This window comes from Chelonoidis abingdonii, chromosome 2, assembly GCF_003597395.2.
Source record: "Chelonoidis abingdonii isolate Lonesome George chromosome 2, CheloAbing_2.0, whole genome shotgun sequence".
Classification (NCBI taxonomy): Eukaryota; Metazoa; Chordata; order Testudines; family Testudinidae; genus Chelonoidis; species Chelonoidis abingdonii.
In genome coordinates, this window is record NC_133770.1 from 119,346,040 (window position 1) to 119,364,961 (window position 18,922).

Sequence of the window (18,922 nt, forward strand, 5' to 3'; positions counted from 1 at the left end):
CACTGCCACAATGCGTAAGGACCCCATTTTACACACCTTGATTGCAACACAATGCACTACTATTATATCAGGCTGGCCTCCTGGGTGGTGCTGTTTGAAATGTAACAGAGGAAGAAGAGTAGAGCCGACTTTCCAGTGCAGTAAGAAATGGTTTATGACTTTTTACTCTGTTATTTTCAAGAAGACAGTGATGCTATAACAGTGTTGATTTCAGGAGGCAATGTGATCCCATTAACATGTCATACTGCAGATTTTTTGCGTCTCGGGGGCTAAACTGTGGCATTACACCAGCACTCTACATTGGGGTCCTTGCAGAGATGTATCCCTCTGCAAGAGACTGGGGTGGGGACTTGCAGATCAAGAAGGTACAATGCCTCATGGAGCTTCCAGCTGTGCAGAGGCACTGAGTGCTGCATCATCCCATATAGGGGTGCACTCACTATGTGCTCCTTCTGTGGCAGGACAGGCATCCCTCTCCTTCAGTCCATTTCTCCCCAGGAGTAGTCCCTGTGCTCAGGAGTGAAGATTGTGCACCTCGCCTGGTGGTGGGAGGGATCTTTGTAAAGAAATTCAGGTCACCACTGCGGTTTCTCCAGGAGAACATGAGCTGTAATTATGTAAGGCCTGACATCACCATATCTCCAGCGTTTTTAATCAACCGTCTAGTTTAATTATTTCACTGACACTTATTGTCATTGTTGATACTTGTAAATGTTATTTTGGCTATTGATGATGACTCATACTGGAGCCCCTGTGTATATTCCATCAATACAGCAACACCATTAGTTACCCAGGATTATGTCAAAAATGCTAACAGTCAAGGATGTAACAGTTTATTGAAGTGGCACACAACCCCGGTGGTTGCTGGGAGGGGTAGTTAATTAGACTCTATCAGTTTGCTATGCAGAATGCTGTCTGGAAGGACATAGGGTTAGACCCTCCACTCATGCGGCAGGAGGCTCAAACCAAAAAGGCAAGAGCAGCCATCTAACTATAGGGTTTTATTTGTATTTTCTTTGAACTTGAGTACTGAAGCCTTCACAAGCCAAGTGTCAATTCTTTCCTGGGTGTCAGTGTATGTGAATGTGCGCGTGAACATTCCGCTCAAGGAGTACTTCATCATATTACATGGCTGTCTTTTTTTGCTACTTAACAAAGCAATGGTTAAATAGTACTGACTTGAATATAAGCGACACCCTAGCAAATTCGTATTCATTATTTGGAATTTGACATATTTGAAAGTGAATCACTTATATAGTGCCAATAACATGACAGCTAATCCCTGCTATTTTGCAATACAGCAAATGGGTGCAGTAGCACTGCCTCTCGCTCTTTGTTTCTCACCAGCCGTTGGAAATCACTTGCACCGTATACCAGTGAACATGAGCTATAATTGTGTTGGGCCTTACATCACCATGTCTCAAGCTTGAAGCCAAGCATAAAAGTAGCTCACTATAATCTCTTAATTATAGAATAAAAAAAGCTAAGGGAAGAGGGAGGAGTAAAGAGATGGTTAAAGTGCAAGACTTTTGTTTAGGTAGAAGTTGTAGCATAAAGTCCGTTCGACCCAGAGATTTGCGAGTGCCAGCAAAATCCAGGAAATTCGTCCTTGGGTGACTCAGATGTGCCACCTGACACATCTGATTAAAACAGTCTATGATTTCAGCAAATAATGAAGCTTACAAAAGAATCTATTCTCCTACCCACCATCAGTTGTAATAACTTCAGTTGAGATTACTGAGAACTATGGGTGCATATCAAAAAGCACAAGCCCCTAAATGCCATGATCCCATATAGCATGAAAATGTGTTTTGCATCAACACTGCAAAAACTGAATGACAGTTTTTCTTACCAATGACTCTGTACACTGAGATGAAGACCAAAGTCAATAGTATAAAAGCTGTGTTCCACGTCCAGATGTCTGGATTTACAGCTGAAATGCCCAGGAACATGAATATGATAGTCTCACATCCACTTGCCAACATTTTCATGGTGTATCTCACGGTGGTAGAAGACTGATCACAAATATTAGCCTTGACGTATTTTTGACAGCAGACACCACAGAAAGTTATCCTGAAAAGAAACCCATCATTTCTTTGAATAATAATATTTGTTGCAACATATTTATTTCTCTACTTTAGTTGCCATACAGGGAAAAAAAGCTTCCATCTGGTATTCTTTAAATAAATAAATGCATTTAAGTGAATACTGTAGAAGAAAACATACCACAAAGACCCACCCCCTAAGATAATGTTTAATTAGATCATACAAAACTCCAGCTGCCTCTGCCTTTCAACTTTCCATACTATTTCACAGTCAATACTTTAAGGTTACACTAGATATAAACCTATGTTGACATTTGCAGTAGATTTTTCAGATCTTGAAAATACTGACTATGGTGTTGCTCTGGTTGAGAGCCTGTGAAACAGTAGAGGCTAATAACAACTGAAAGTGGATAGGCAAAACTGAGATGGAAGGTATGCTCAGAACCAACAAACAGCAGTGGGGAAAGATCACACTGGGATTCTACACAGGGCAGGCAAGTTTGCTCTGCCTGTCCTGACACCTAGTTAGCTGATAACCGGGGAATTGGCCATGTGGAGAAAATTTAAAAGAATAATATAATATTTGATAGTTTAAAATCTGCAAGTAGAGAGCGCAGCTTGTCAGAGCAATACTCTCCTTTGTCTCATACTTTAGAAAATGTTTGTGTTAATCACAAATTCTGGGGCAGAATGAAAATTTGAATTTCTATGCAGTCACAATCAAAGCACTAGCATTCATATATGGGACCAACAAATAAGTATATTCTACAATAAGGGCCCTCATGCTGCAAAGCGGACCCTGGAAACCTCACTCCTTTTCAAGGCTGTATTTGAGATCTGAAACCCATTGCTTATTTATGACCACGATTTTAAAAACAGGTCTTTTGTTTTTTATGTGTAGTATTCTCTAGTTTTCCTCTATGCTTTAAACCTAACATTTAATTGATTTTAAAAACCACACTCCATCTCCAGCACTGCCGGGGAGAACAATAAAATAAAAGACTTACGCAAGGATGGCAGAAAGAGAAAGCATCTCTGCTGTGAGGTAGGACAGGTATGAGATCACAAACACAAATCCAGGTTCAATGATTCTGACATGCTTGGTGAAGCGAGTGACCAAGGAGAGCAGGAACGCAAAGACAATGCCAACAAATGTTCCACCCAGGCTCACCACAAAGAAAGACACTGAAACAAGGACAAATGCAAATTATACTGATTTTAAAAGAAATTCATACCTTCTAACTGGCTTAATTATTACTGGCTTTCCTATCAAATGATTAACGATGTTGGGGGATGGTACTAGAACCCCATCTTTCTGAGACATAATTCAGCTACCTAAAAAAAAACCCCAAACACAAATTTATCACTTTTGAATGCTTTGTATGTATATGGAATTCTCAAGGAAATTCAGGGAAACAGGAGGTTTTATTGTTAGAGGTCACCATAATGAGACTGCTCAAAATCCAAGAGTTTTCCCTAAACAAATTTCCTCATTACGCCATAAAGACAAATTTTTCCCAGACCACATACAAAATTATATGCCTGGATCACCATTAACACAGTGGTACATAAAATAATATGTTTCCCTATGCTTAGAATGCGAAAGAACATTAGACAAAGAACATCTTAGACAACATTGCTTGGTAACCATTGTCAAATCCTGATTACTTAAAACAGATGGGGAATATATATATCTATATAACCCTTTAACTACAATGCTGCAGCTACAAAAGTCCTCCTACTAGAGGAAAGGAGTGGGTTAGAGCCAGGGCCATGCCTAACCATTTGGGTGCCCTACGCAGCACCCCCGCGGGGCAAGGGGGCATGTGGGGCCCAGGCCTCCACCAACCCAGAGTCTGGGAGACAGGAGGTATGGGGGGGCCACTTTTTGGGGGGCCACAGGCCCAGAGTGGCCCAGGGGATTGGCAGGGGGCGGGAGCAGCCCGCTCCGCATCCCTTTCCCCGGCCCCAGCCGTGTCGCTTGGGGGAAGGGGCTTGGGGAAAGGGATAGGCCACCACTCACCAGCAGCGGCAGGAAGCAGAGCAGCCCAGCTCCAGCCCGCTCTCCTCTGCTAGCTCCCAGTTGTGGTGCTCTGCTTCCCACCACCAGTGAGAGCCGGGGGCGGTCCTTTCCCCAACCCAAGCGACATGGCTGGGGCCAGGACAAGGGAAGCAGAGCGGGCTGGGGCCACCTCTCTCTGCTTCCTGCTGCCGGTGAGTGCAGGGGGCGATCCTTTCCCCAACCCCTGCACTCACTGGCAGCGGGAAGCGGAGTGTCATGGTTGAGAGATGGCAGAGCAGAGCGGGCTGTGGATGGGTTGCTGTGCTTCCCACCCCTGTTGATGAGTGCGGGGTTGCTGGGGGAAGAGGTGGAATGGGGGCAGGCCAGGGGCAGAGCAAGGGGGAAGGGTAAGAGGCAGGGCCAAGGGAATTGTCTGGGGCCCCAACCCCCATAGGGACAGCCCTGCCCCTTGCAGGGGGGGCTGGCCAAAAGATGGGGCTGGTTGCTGGGACTGGTGTTCCCGCGTACGCAGCACGCAGCTGCCTAGGGCACCACCCTACACAGCTGCACAGGAAAATTCTTCTGCTAGAGTTCTCAAATATTGAGGAGGTACAAGTGTGGGTTTCTTCTTCTGGGGTGTGCTGCAGAACCTCAGGGTTAGAGATGGAAGGAAAAGGGTCTGTAAAGGTGTAGTGGGACAGTTTCCCCACACCAGGAAGAGGAAGTGTTAAAGAAGGCCAGAGGGAGCCTGTGCAGAAGCCTCCAATTAGAGGAGGGCTTACTAAGCGAGCCAATTGGGAGGTGGCTTGTTGCAGTGGCCAAGCAGGGCCAGCAGGGGCCATATATAAAGGGCTGCTCAATGAAGCAGAGTGAGTCTCTGCCTGTCCTGCTAGGGAGAAGGACTGGCTGCCTAGGAACACCATGGCTAGAGCAGTGCTGGACAGGGTAGCAGAGCAGAAGGAGCTTCTGGCTGATCACTGCCAGACTGAGGCCCTGGAGGAAGGGCAGTTAAGGTGCTAGGGCTGCCCCCACTTGCCCTGAGGGAAGTGGCCAACACAGACTGTAGTTTGCCCCTGGAGCAAGGGACTAGACTGGTGACTGTAGCAGGCCACCAAGGCAAGTGGCTGGACTATAGACTGCCTGTTCCCCCAAAAGTGGGAGAAACAGTGGAGTGGGGCACAGCGAGTGAGATACCACCAGAAGAGGGCGCCCTGTGGAAGGACTTGAGCTAATTCCAGAATGGCCAGCAGGAGGTGCTGCAGTGGTGGGTCGCACACTGCTACAAAAGGTCATAAGATAACAGGATTACAATGATTTATTATTACAATCCTGCAGACTTTTATCGATGATTAACATATAATTAAATTCTACGCACCAATGCCTTTTACGCAGTCCACCCCAGTCACGTTATCAGCTCCCATTGCAACGAAAGAATCAAACACATTGTACAGCACCTAAAAAGAAAAGTAACTTCTCTTAGCATCTATTCCTGAATCAAGCCAATTCAAATAATCACATGTATGGGTCTGGTAAATCCTGAAATTCTGTCAGACTGAGGTAAAAAAATCCATCTATTTGAAACAGCAAACTGTTTGGAGAATACATAATCAAATAGGAAGAGACCAAAATATGATAAAAATGAAATCTGTAGCATATATCTAGCTGAAAAACCGGCTGTTTTGTCTGCCTGTGTGTCCAAGCGTCTTCCATAGAGCCTATCACTGTAGCAGCTAAGTGCTTGATGAAAGTTTTTTTAAAGAAGGTATCGATAGTAAAGAAAGATGAAGAAAAGTGAGAATCATGATAAATGGATTATAATTATCATTTTAGCACAGAGGGTGATTTGTGGGTTAAAAAAAAAATATTTTAGGTTTTGTGCATCCAAAAGGGAGTGGATAGACAAAATAAATCACCAAGAAATTAAAACAAAATAATTTGATTATCAAATCATCTCTTCGATGTTGTGTTTATTTAATTAAAATGTACGCTGGAGAATTCTACTTTGGTAAGCACCAAATAGGTCTCTGGGCAAAAATTAAACACCGTGCTTTGGAAATTGAGGATAATATTTTGGGAATTATGATAACACTTTCATTGCTACAGGAATGGGGCTAGTGAGGAGATGTTACAGAAATAACTTGAGTTAGCTAGGCTGTATTGTAAGTCTCTTATTCTTCTACATTGTTGTCCTCAGAGATATTTATAGATCTCCAACTGCTCACCACAGTATTGCAACCCCAAGTATTCAAAAATCATGAGATTTTTAAAAACAATTCATTTTAAGTTCTGTTTATATGCTTTTTGGTTTCTGGGGCTTTACAAAGCACGGGGGTCACTTTTCCCTGAAACCATCAGGTCGAGAAACATTTTAAAAAATGAAAGTTGAGATTCCTTTGGGATTCTCTGGATTCCCAGAGCTAAGGCTTTAAGAAAAAAAAAACCCACATTGCAAGACTCGCAATAAAATCAGAAGAGCTGGTAACACTGCAACTTTTGTTATCTGATAAATGAATGTCACTGAGAAGCAACATTGTCAGTAATGACCGTGGAAGCAATTAGATAAATAGTAATGACAGTTGGAAAGGCCAAGATGACATAAACAAAGAAGGTATGTGAAAGGTGTACATAGATTAAGAGCGTATGCAAAATTGGACAAAATGAATACAAGCAGCTCAAAGAACTAGCAGAGGATAGCCCAAAACCTCGGGAAATAAATTTAGTAAATCATGATAGTCATCATGGCTAGTAATGGCAAATAAAGTATTTCCACCAGAAACCGCATTTTAAGAGTTATATTTATCCAACCAGGGAATAGGAATATACAATGCGACCTGCTTGCCCTCTTCACATTCAGATAATACTTGCAACAAAATGTCTGCAAACAAGCTAGTAGAACTTGTGTGTGGTAGCTGACACGTGAACAGATAGCCACAGACAACAGGCTACTTTATTCCATGGTGGATATATTAGTTCAGAATAAACACTCCAGAATTGGAGTGACTCATGGATATGAAATCCTCTTACCACAGTTACAGCATCGTTCAGCAGAGATTCTCCAAAAACAATAATAAACAGAACTTCGTTGACATGAACTTCTTCAAACACGGCCAGAACAGCCACAGGATCCACAGCAGCTATCAGACTGCCAAACAGAAGAAAGTCCAGCAGCCCAATGTCGAGCTGGCCTATGAAAACAAAACAAAAACTTACAGATATGTAAAACCACCAGCAAGATGAATCTCCGTATGGTCCTGAAGGAACCAGATCCAGTTAGTAGCACACTCTTTACATAACAGGCCAAATTCTGCTCTCACTTACTTAGAATCAGTTCAAGGGAGTTACACCTATGTAATTAAGTGCAGAATTTGTCCTCAAAGCACATTTCTGGACTCCTTATTCAGACAAAACTCCCATTGAAGCAAAAGTGAATTTTGTGTGAGTAAGCAGCACACGGTTGGGCACTCTCAAGAAAATTGATTATGGTATCAGACTAACTCAACATTTATTTCAATATTTTTGTTCTCATCTAGGAAATTAACTTCATTTAGTTCTTCTATAAAAGCACTTTAATTTCATGCTGAACAAAGGTTCCAGATTGGTAGTCCTGGAAGCAGATAGCCTCTGAGTATATCCACAGGACAGGGAACAGTAATGCAAGCATCTCAAACTGGAAGGTCGGCAGAATATAGGAGACCCTTAGAAATTACAAATACATGCATTTTAAAATGAAATATTTAAAAATAATTTCCTCCTTCACTTACTTGCCAAGCCGTGAGGCCACGGGTTTATTGATGATGTCACTAGCACTTCATCCATGCAGGGAGCCAAGTCATGTTTAATGACTCACTGTTTAAAAAGCCAAGTCGCCTGCTAGCCTAGAGAGACTGGAAATGTTGCCCAGGCAAGCGGACTGACAAGCAATTGGTTCCTTCCCTGCAGAGCAAGGAAGACCAAAGGAGCAGAGCAACCCTGGTCCTTCATAGGAGGTAAGGAGGTGGCCAGGAAGCAGAGGAGCCCCCTGAAGTGCTTCTCTTTCTCAGAAGGGGAGGGAGAGGCAGAGTGTGGAGTGGCAGAGCAACTGCTCTTTGCAGATGGCAGGAGAGGAGCAGGAAAAAAGTGTGGCACATGCACTTTTCCTTAAAGAGGAAGGGAGAGGTGCAGAGAAGCAGACATTCCTGCTAAAGGTCTCCTGGCACATCTCAGAACCCTGCAGCTCCAGAGAAGTTGTACAAACAGGTATGGAGTCCCATTCATTTATCTGGGGCTCAGAATTCGTTAATGGGCAGTGGAAGGCACCTGAATTAATTAATGGGAGTCAGGCAGGGGGCAGTATTTATAAACTACAGGGAGTTCAAAATTCATGAAGGGTGGGGGAAGCAGGGCAGAGCCCAGAATCCATTTATTGAAAGGGATGGTGCAGAGCCCCATTTTATTAATTGGTGTACATGTGCACCAGAAGTTATTTGCTTTGAGGTGAAGGGGACAGAACTGATGTATTGGTTAGAACATAAGAACCTAAGAACACCCGTACCGGGTCAGACCAAAGGTCCATCTAGCCCAGTATCTGTCTACCGACAGTGGCCAATGCCAAGTGCCCCAGAGGGAGTGGACCTAACAGGCAATGATAAAGTGATCTTTCTCCTGCCATCCATCTCTATCCTCTGACAAACAGAGGATAGGGACATTATTCCTTACCCATCCTGGCTAATAGCCATGTATAGACTTAACCACCATGAATTTATCCAGTTCTCTTTTAAACGCTGTTATAGTCCTAGCCTTCACAACCTCCTCAGGCAAGGAGTTCCACAAGTTGACTGTGTGCTGTGTGAAGAACTTTCTTTTATTTGTTTTAAACTCTGCTGACCCTAATTCATTTGAATGGCCCTAGTCTTATATTATGGGATATAAGAAATAATAAAGTTCTTATCTCACCCTTTCTTCTCACATCACTCATGATTTTATATACCTCTATCATATCCCCCCTTAGTCTCCTCTTTTCCAAGCTGAAGAGTCCTAGCCTCTTTAATCTTTCCTCATATGGGACCTTCTCCAAACCCCTAAACATTTTAGTTGCCCTTTACTGAACCTTTTCTAGTGCCAGTGTATCTTTTTTGAGGTGAGGAGACCACATCTATACATAGTATTCGAAATGTAGGCGTACCATGGATTTATGGATTTAGGAATGGATGGTTTGGGAATAACAGTTTGGTAATGAACATTGAAGAGCTGTGGCCTTGGTATGGCATTGTTTGCAGCATGGCAGTGTGGGCACACTTCCCCCAAGCTCATAGGGTCTCTCCTTTTGGTGAGTATGTGTGGAGGTAACTTTTCAAGTCCAGAGTACTTAGGGATTGGCAGGTAAGTGAATGAGGAACTGACTTTCAAATGTTTGTTACAAAATTCATGGAGCTATTCATCCACGAGGAGGACCCAAAATTGGAGGCTGGGTAGAGTACCAGACACAACCCTCCCCCATCTGGCAGCAGCAAATAAGATGAGAGTGGAATAGAGACCATCTCTCCGTACCATCACCAACAAGCAGGATAATATCATTTTCTGCAAAGCTGACAAGGATTACAGGAACAGAGACATTCCTGGTTTTCAGAAGCACATAGTTGCTCTATTTATTTATAAAACGGAAACAATCATCTTAATTCATGTTTATATAGAGTGGCGGTGAGCAGGGGAGGGGGCAGGTCACAGTCAGGTTTTTGGGGGGTGAGGGGGGCTTCAGTGATTGGGAAGCAGGGTGGCATCGGTGGAAAATATTTTCAGGCCGGGCAGAAAATTCTGAAGCTGGCCCTGCACCTGACTCCAAATAAGGATTCTGTAACATTCTTACCCTCCTTGCTGTGTTTAAGGAAGAGATAGCTCAATGGCAATAACTATGGATATCATGACGCTGTAAGACAAATGCCTTTAAAATGAATTGGCTCACCTACATCTCTTATCTGTTTTATATGTTACCAATTATGATTGCTGCTACATTCTTTAAGAACTTCCAAAAGCTAGTGAGCAAATACTGATGGGGAGGTTAGGGTACATCTATAACTATTACAAAATAGTGTCAAGAGAGGTGGGATTGCTAAACCTGAGTTTTACTTAGGTTACCAAACCTACCACCCATACCCTCTAATTCAATGCACTGCCACTAAAGAATTATAGAACAATTTTCACTCTGGACATTACCTGGAAGCTAGGACCTTGTCTACATTGCTAAACTTCATAACTGGAATTTATTAAGTGGGAATTCACTGTCCGTGTAGTTCCACCAGTAATACCAACAGTGTGAGTGCTAGTTTTATGACTGGGGGGGAATCAGTCAGCATGACTTGGGATTGGTTTTCCTTTTTTCCCTTGTGAATGTGTAAGGGTGACAGTGAACACTAGTTTAACATTTAAGTTATGTTTCTTCCAAATGACTTTTAAAGTAGCATTTCCTTTTCATTATTATTATTATTTTGATCTTCTTGCCTGTTCTATACTTTTCTTCTGCAAATTGTACAAGTTCTAACTAAGGATACTGAATATCATATTTAACAGGTGTTTCCACTCATTTAAACTGAAATCTATGTAATCCAGTTTAGGTGAACTGCTCTCATATTGGGAAATAGATCAGAGTTAATCAATTACTAGTTGCATGTGTCAACGGAGTTGGAAGAAATATAATCTGTTGCTTTTATCACAACTATGTCTTCAATGGATATACATCCATACATTCAGCGATATTAAACTTTCATCTTTGTTCGCCTGAATAACAAAATTTGAAGTAAAAACAAACAAAATAACAGCCCCGCAATACTCCTTGGCATCTACTCTCCAGAGGATGACATGAAAGGTAAAATCCTCAAACTGGCTCCAAGAACTAAGAAGAATCCCAGTACCCTTCCTCCCCCAGCAGCTGGAGTGGGAGAGCTGGGTTTCTCTGTAGGTACTGTACCCAGATTTCTCTCCCTTCTTATATATCAGCATGTGGCTACTAGATTTAATCCTTTGGTTAGCTGGTATCATGTAAGCATTTCAAGTCCTACTTATCTCTATTTGTGAGTGACATAGTTTGAATCAGGGACAAGCTTCTCTGGCCTTTTCCATAATGGCGATTAGAACTGAAAAAGGATCTAATAGGTCATGATACATCATCCTGTCAGCTAAATATGGTGCATACAGTGTATTATCTAGTTCTTTGTGCAGTCTCATTTCAAATGTTTTAAGCAATCAGGCCCATCCGTTTACAGATGACTGTGATGCATATGCTGTTGCAGGCTGTAGGATTGTCAAACCTATTCAACAGAAAGAGCTGAGTCCCATTTTTAACTGTGATTTAAGGGTTGTGGAATACATTTATGACTATGCAACCTACCCTCAGTCCACTGTGGAATTCCCATTGCTGTCAATGAGAGTTTGCAAAAGATAAAGGGGAAAATATGGCTTTATATTGTAACTCAGTTTTAGTTATTGTAGCTAGTTAAAATTTTTGAGCACATTTGGGGAGGGGCGGGGATTGGGAGGAAAGGTGCCGAAAATGGTCTTTTATTTAAAATAAACTTTTGTCTTAAGTGTTTCATTTTCCCCCAAATTTTCCATATTTTCAATTGCTTTTGCAGAACATTTATCCCAATTTTTCTTTAACAAAGTCATTTTTATAACATTTTCAAAACAAATTTTGATTAAAGATGTCAGGACTCTTTTTATTTAACTGGTCTGTTACAAGCCCTGCAAAATGGAAATAATTTTGACATTTCAAAATGTTGAATGATTTGTAAAAAATTACTTGTTCTAGTTATCATCGTATTTTGTATTTAGTCATCATCTTATTGTCCCATTCAGCATCACTCACTGGGCAAATATTCTGACAAGTAAGACTACAACCACTTCTGCCCATTTTTTCACTTCCTTTCCCATCCTTCTTTTGCTTTTCTCTCTCTCTCTCTCTCTCTCTCTCTCTACTGTCTTTGGGTGCCGCTTCTGTTCATCCCTCAGCATTTCCTTCCTTGCAGCAGCTCCCCATTCCCACCTTGCTGTGGACTTAAATCCCATCCCCTTCACCATCCCAGCACCTACAATAAGCATCAATTAAAAATGAATTATGACATTTAAAGTATCATCATTACGCTTTATAGATAGTTACACCTCATTGAGGGTAATGGAGGGCAACAGGGTAATTCACAGCTCTTGAGTCAATGTTTCAAACTCAGAAAGAAAACACTGCCTGGGTGATGCTCTGTTCACATTGGAATCAAGCACAGTCACGAGGGTTTAGAAGCGTTCTGTTCTTGAAAAAAGAGAAAAATAAGCTATGATTCTTTAGCATGTGAACGTGGGCCATACAAGACACATAAATACATTAAGTGGGCCAGACCTGACCTATCGCAAATAATTATAGGGCTGGATCAAGCCACATTCTATCCAGTACAGGTATAAGGTATCTCACATGCTAGCCAGTATGTTACAGCCACCCCCACAGCTATCTTCAGGTACAAAAATAAACCAATTTTGTTGACATGGGAGTGTAGGACTACTGCAAAACAAGGCAAGGCAATCTCATCCATTTAACTCCACAATAATGCCTTTTTTTTAAGCAGCAGGATTAAACCTTAGCACAAACACCCAGAACAATACCAGGCAAGTGAGAAATGGTCATCAGGCTGACAAATGCTAGCAACATGGCTGCCTAGCTTTACTGTAACCTCAGAAGCCAGTGTAAACCTGTCGGAGTGCTAATCCAAGTTTTCAATAAATACATGGAATCAGATCCTTAGAGGCAACAAATTCCTTCCTTCCAGCTCTCCTTTGCAAGGAACATCTTTTTCTCAGAGGTTCCCAGATCAGCATACAGACAATGGAAGTTTTCTTGTGCTCATTTGCCCTCTGCTTATCTCTGCTTTACAAAGTTAAGACACTGAGGTGAGCAAAAGTACATTCTTCCAAACAAACAATCAAAACTATGAACCTGTTCTTACAGGACTTTCTTGCTGCAGAAAGCTATCACTTTTGGCACTCAGACGCCATCATGATAAGCACCAGAGACACACTAGATTAAATAAAGTACAGAGAAAATAGACAAAAAACAGATCCTGACCAACTTTAAAAGCCTTGAAAGGTATACAGATTTCATGTTTGATTAAAAATGGTAAGGCAAATTATCTCTGAGCCAAATTTAAAAAAAAATCTCAGATTTTGCAGGTATAAAATTGTTGATTCACTCAATCGTGCCTATAAACTTAAAAAAATGTAAACATCTAGCTATATAATTTGTGGTCCTACTCTGTTAGACGTCTAGGTAGGATTTTCAAAGCAATGCAGGGAATGAAGCTACATGTTTTCCATTAAATGTAATGGAAAATAAGTAGCTAAATCCCAGACACTACTTTAAAAATCAGAACCCAAAAATTACTGTCATTTCACCTGTAATGGATGGTCAGAGCAACCTTTGAGGCTATTTCTGACCCTTTATGTTTAACCATGGTCTGCTCCTTCATGGTAGATTTTTCCCTCTCTAGAATCAGAGTTCACTTTAGAAGTTATTTAGTGGAGTAACAGTATTGGGTCAGACTGCCTCTGTTTGCTCCTCTGTGGGGGCATTAGGAAACAACCTGCACTACCCTTTTTGCACCTGAGCAGAAGGCTTCCAGAATCATGGTGCTTGAGTTCCATGAGTAATAGGTACTAGAAAGTCATAGTACAGGTAGGTGTGCTACCCACCCTGGAGGAGACACATCTGAACAGCAGTGCAGTCATGACTCCATTCCCCCTTGTGGTCTTCTGATTTGCTAGTGTTGAGTTGCTAGTGGTCCAAACCTGGTGCTACTACTATACCTCCCCAAAAAGATGTAACAGCTGTTGCAATGTATGGTTCTCATATCACCTCAGAGACATTACACATTCATCAATACTACATAGGCAGAATGCCCCTTGCAAATGCCACTTGGTATTACAGGTCTTCAGTCATACTCTAGCAGGGTGGTTTCTAGCTTTAAATGTTGAAACAATGACCTATTTTATAAATACACTTAGAGATCCTTGCTTAATTCATACTAGAGCTGAGTGGAGGACAATTCTGTTTTGCAGAAACTTTTGAGATTTGTTCTGCACTGGAACAAAAAAAAACCTCTTTTGGAATATTTCTGTTAACATGGAATTGTGTCAAAATGTGTGTTTTTTTGGCTTGAAACCCGAGCTTTTCAGTCCAGTGAGGTGTGTAGGTAAGTAGGGTAGTGTGTGTTTTCTGCAAGGTTAGAGAACCAGGTTCAAATCCCTGCTCTGTCCACTCTGAAGTTTCATTTACCTGAAAATGTTCCAACCAGCTCTAGTTAATACTTGGTGTTTTTCTGTGGGAAAGAGTTATCTGTAATGCACCACTAATGTACCAACCAGTATCCATTTTAATTAGCAATGATTCTTGAGAATCAGGCTTACCCATTATTCCACTAAGGTAGACACCATAGAGAGACATGCCTGTTGTGGCAGCATTCCACACAGTCCCGATTACAGCATACAGAAGGATGGTACCAAGATTTCCAAAAAACAATTTGTTTGGCATGAAGTATCCAGCATCTAAGACAATGGGTGGCAGCAGGTAGAAGAAAAATGTGTTTGGTGTAAGGGTGAAGGAGGCAATGTGGTCTGCAGCCCATACAATACCACCCAGAAAGAGGCCAAGGACAATCAGCAGAGCGCTTTCTGGAACCACGCGGGTGACTTTGTGAGACAAGTGGAAAACTGCAAAAAAAGAGAAAAAAATGTGAAAGAATCAAAATGCAAACATAATTTGGTTGATATTACAGCTGTTGTTAGCACGACTGGTTTTAGATAAGAAAGTGTTAGATAAGAAAGGAACTGAGAGGAGAGGAGAATGAGACCAGCTCTCTGAGCTAGGATGGAGCAAGATAAATGGGAGGTACTAGAGATGTTTGGCAATGAAGTACTGCTGAGGGAATCTCGGCAATCCAATTTTGCAGGAGTTGATGTGAAGCTTTGCTTCAGTTTGACTTAGCAGTGGATGTGCACCCCTGATTCAAGGATTACTTGTGATCTTAACCCCCATGCTGAGTACAGCTGAGCTCATATATAGTTTTGCACTGAAAGACTGAACTTCACTTTCATCTGAAACTCAATCAAAACCACTGAGTTTCTCATGATGTTAATATCAACTTATAACTCTGCTCAACTAGCACACAACTGGGTTCAAGTTTGCTGAAAAATAGTCCAGAAAACAATCAAGACTCCATGTTTTAAGATGTATTCAAAAATCTTTTCCCATCAGCTAGCAGAGGTACACAATGATTGGTGACATGATTGTAACAATGACAGCAGCCAGCCTATACCAGTGCTCCCACCACGGCTAACACCAGTATAGATGCACCAGCACTAGTGTAGCGATGGCACAGGTCCCTAAAGTTTCCAGGGTAGACGAGCCCTGTGAAATAGACCAAATTGTAACATTTTGCTTCTGGCTGTGTGAATGACCCCAAACCAGGTTAAAACTGGATTAAGGTGACAACACTGGGAGAAGGAGGCAAACTGTGTTAAATAAACATTCTGAAATACAGTCAGTTTTGAGGAGCATCTGCGTCACTAATTCTATCGCTGGAAAGTATCTTCCACAACTTGAGTAATCCAATAAAGAAAACCAGTGTCCTTCCCAGTTAGCATTTTCTCTTTGTTATGAAGGCTGCACTGCCTGCCTCACAGATTGTTTCGGGTCCCTGAAAACCATTGTTCTGTTTACAAACCATGGCATTCAGGTTTTCAAAGCGTTTTTTTTTTTTTGGTGGTCATTCCCTCCATTCTTTGCATCTCCAGTTAGTAAATTATCAACCAATTTATCACATTAAGGAGAAAGGATTACATTCTTTATCTCTGAAATGAATTTTGCTGAGCCAGACTTACTTGGGTCAGGATTCCCTTTTGCTATGTTTTAAGACAGAGACATGACTGAGAAATGCCCGGAATTAAAAGTATGGAACAAGAATTTTGAAGACATCTGAAAACCTGATATTGTGAAGTAGCCACTGGACTTCATGCTAAATCCTCACTATTCTATAGAATTCTAACAGATGTAATTAAGGAACAGTTTCCTCACAATGAATAGAATGTTTTGTATCAGCTGAAACTTTGCACGTGGAAAGGTTTGTCTCCAATTGCACGCTGTTTTTGCTATGAACATGGACCCCTCTCTAAAGGTGCATCCTGGTGGCACATTGCTGCAGTGCGCTATGAGCACAGCAGTGAAAGAATCAGGCTCACAGAGCCATATTTCCCTCCAGGCTCTTAAAATAGTGGTTAACTGCTAGCCTATACCAGACCTAGTTTATGCCAGCAGTAGATTATTACCCCCTCCCCATTGCCTCAGTGGTGCTGGCTGGCACAGTAAGGGGTAGAGTCAAGGATTCACCCTTTCCCCTCCACCTTATCTGTGAGGGTGGGAAGTAAGTGGTCACATAGGCCACTTGTTATTGTGCGTCCAGAATTAAGGGCTGCCTATCCAAAGCAAAGGTATAAAAGGAGAGGCAAGAGAAGTGCCTTATTCTCCTTTACTTTCCTGCACAGGCATACAGCCTAAGAGAAAATCTAATCCTAAACCATCAAGGGGCCAGATTGTACCAAACTTATTCATGTAGCGTAGCACTTTACTACACAAGAAACCCCATAGACTGCTTCCATAGAAAGATACTATTCAGTATGAATAAGACTGACAAGAGTCAAGTCAAGACCGTTATGAGCTTCTCAAATGCGCAAGAGGAAAATGCCATGAGTATTCCAATATCATGCAATGGTTTTAGACGTTACAACTGGAACTTAGCTGCAATGACTGAGTTCATATTCACACACACCTATAAGGCCTCAGCATTTTTTCTCTGGCCAAGTGTGCAAATTCCATGTCACAAGAAGACCACACTTCAGGCTATGCATTTCTGGACAATTATTGCATTTTTCAGATGATTAGAGAAACAGAGTTGTCCTCATGCCTTACATCACCCTCTAAAGTTTAATTAAGAAATGTCATACCATTTTAATAGCTCGCTATCCTGAACTATGTCCCTCTAACAATGCATCTGGATCTATTGCAACTTGAATTAATGAGAATACACTCATTTCATAGGGCCAGTCTGACAGCTTTACTCACAGTGAGTAGCATCTTACTCCAGAAGTAGTCCACCGAAGCCAATGGGAACACTTACTGAATCAGGTGCTATTCACCATGAGTAAAGGTATGAGAATCTAGCTCTTAAACTGAATTAGCGATCCATGTTCTCTGACAACTAGCTTTTGTAAGCTGCAAGTCCTGCCTTTCATTCACCTAAACGGTGAACTCCCAGCCAACTATTCTGGACAATAGTTTGCATTTGAATCTACAGGTAGGATAGAATTACCGCAGTTCTGCAGGTGGCAAGGAGGATGGCGTGCAGTTCCCCACAGACAAATAACTCTGTAAAGAATTAATAGTGAAATTTCTGCTTATTCTAATGATGCACCTGTTGTAGCTATTCTGTAAACAGGTGGCTGGGGATAACTAGGTAGCAGAGTAGGTTATTTTTTTCATCTCTGCACTCCTAGGTATAAATCTGAATTAGCTTTGTGATTTCAGTACATGGCCACTAGTGTTTTTGTCAGTCCAAGACTTTTCAGAGAAGGTTGGACAACATGGTGGTAAAAATGACAGCAGCCAGCTTATCCCAATACCCCCAGCACTTCTGTCTCTGTCTATGAACTGTGTTAACACCATTATTTCACCATACTCTGATCTTCTGTGGAGGGTCTCAATCCCTTTGTATTCTTGAACCAAAAAATGACCTGCCATCCACATGTACCACAATCCTTTGCTGCAGCCGAGAATTTTGGGATTTGGGCCAAAGGAGAAGCAACAGGTTGGTGCTGTTCTGAGTTGAGGGGGATTTCTGCCAGAGGTATTTCCCTCCTTCCTCTTATTTCTCCATCCTCCACCCACACTGTTGTTGTATCAAGCAGGCAAGGTACTAACAAGCTTCAACAGGACTTTATTTTTACAGTGGAAACCTCTTTACCAAGCTGCTGCTGCACCCTCTATAACTCTCAGTCCGCCTCCTCAACTCTTGCCCACTCCTTCCCGTTTCTTGTCCTTTCAGACTCCCAACAGTCAGTGCTCCCAGTTCTAATAATTACAAGCACATCTAAACACCACAACCATGTTCAGCTCCACTTTGAGAGGCTGTGAAGCACAACCTGCTTACATTGTTGCATGTATGTTATCCCAGGGCAGTGTCACATTGTGTTAGAATGCGGTTTTGTTTTGTTTGATAATAATCATGTCTTGGATTATAACCTAGGAGAGACTAGGCCTAAGTCTTCTGTACACAGAAACCCTTCACACACCATTCAGTTCACGCACAAAGCAAACTCTGCATAGTCACTCAGCAGTAGGTCAACAATTGCGTTAAAGTCAAGTATTGTGATGAGTCGACAGATCTCTGTAGATCAGGTTGTGCTTAGTGTTAACCTCTGTGTTCTGTCACTTTCCTGGACACTAACTCTGGCCTTGTCTACACTTGGAAAGGTTTGCCAGTAAGCTGTACTGGTATAGCTTATACAATCTCCCCAAACAGACAAAGGTATACCAGCAAAAAGACTTTTACGGCTATTACTGTCTACACTAAGGCTTTTGTCAGAATCACTAAATCAGAGAATCACAGAATCACTAAACTGGTTAAGATTTTTTCACACTCCTAGCTGACAGCTACGCTAACAAAACTTGTTAGGGTAAACCAGGCCTCAGTCACCCAAAACTGATGAACAGTTACTTTTATAGTATCTTCACATTTTAATATTAATACAAATTATAATCTTCTGTCCAGATAATGTTGTATAAAGATTGCTTAAAACAAGTCCTCATTTCCAG

The 18,922-nt window shown here is 41.8% G+C and overlaps 1 protein-coding gene across 1 annotated transcript in view; it reads right to left on the minus strand.

Moving 5' to 3' along the window:
* Window positions 1-18,922, minus strand: part of SLC9A3 (solute carrier family 9 member A3) — a 67,952-nt gene that overhangs the window by 22,239 nt on the left and 26,791 nt on the right. Inside the window, exons 2-6 of the mRNA XM_032765551.1 lie at window positions 14,464-14,766; window positions 7,072-7,232; window positions 5,423-5,501; window positions 3,053-3,230; window positions 1,853-2,073 (exon numbers count right to left, since the gene is read on the minus strand). Coding sequence (XP_032621442.1) covers window positions 1,853-2,073; window positions 3,053-3,230; window positions 5,423-5,501; window positions 7,072-7,232; window positions 14,464-14,766 — 942 coding nt within the window. The remainder of the gene's footprint in view (window positions 1-1,852; window positions 2,074-3,052; window positions 3,231-5,422; window positions 5,502-7,071; window positions 7,233-14,463; window positions 14,767-18,922) is intronic.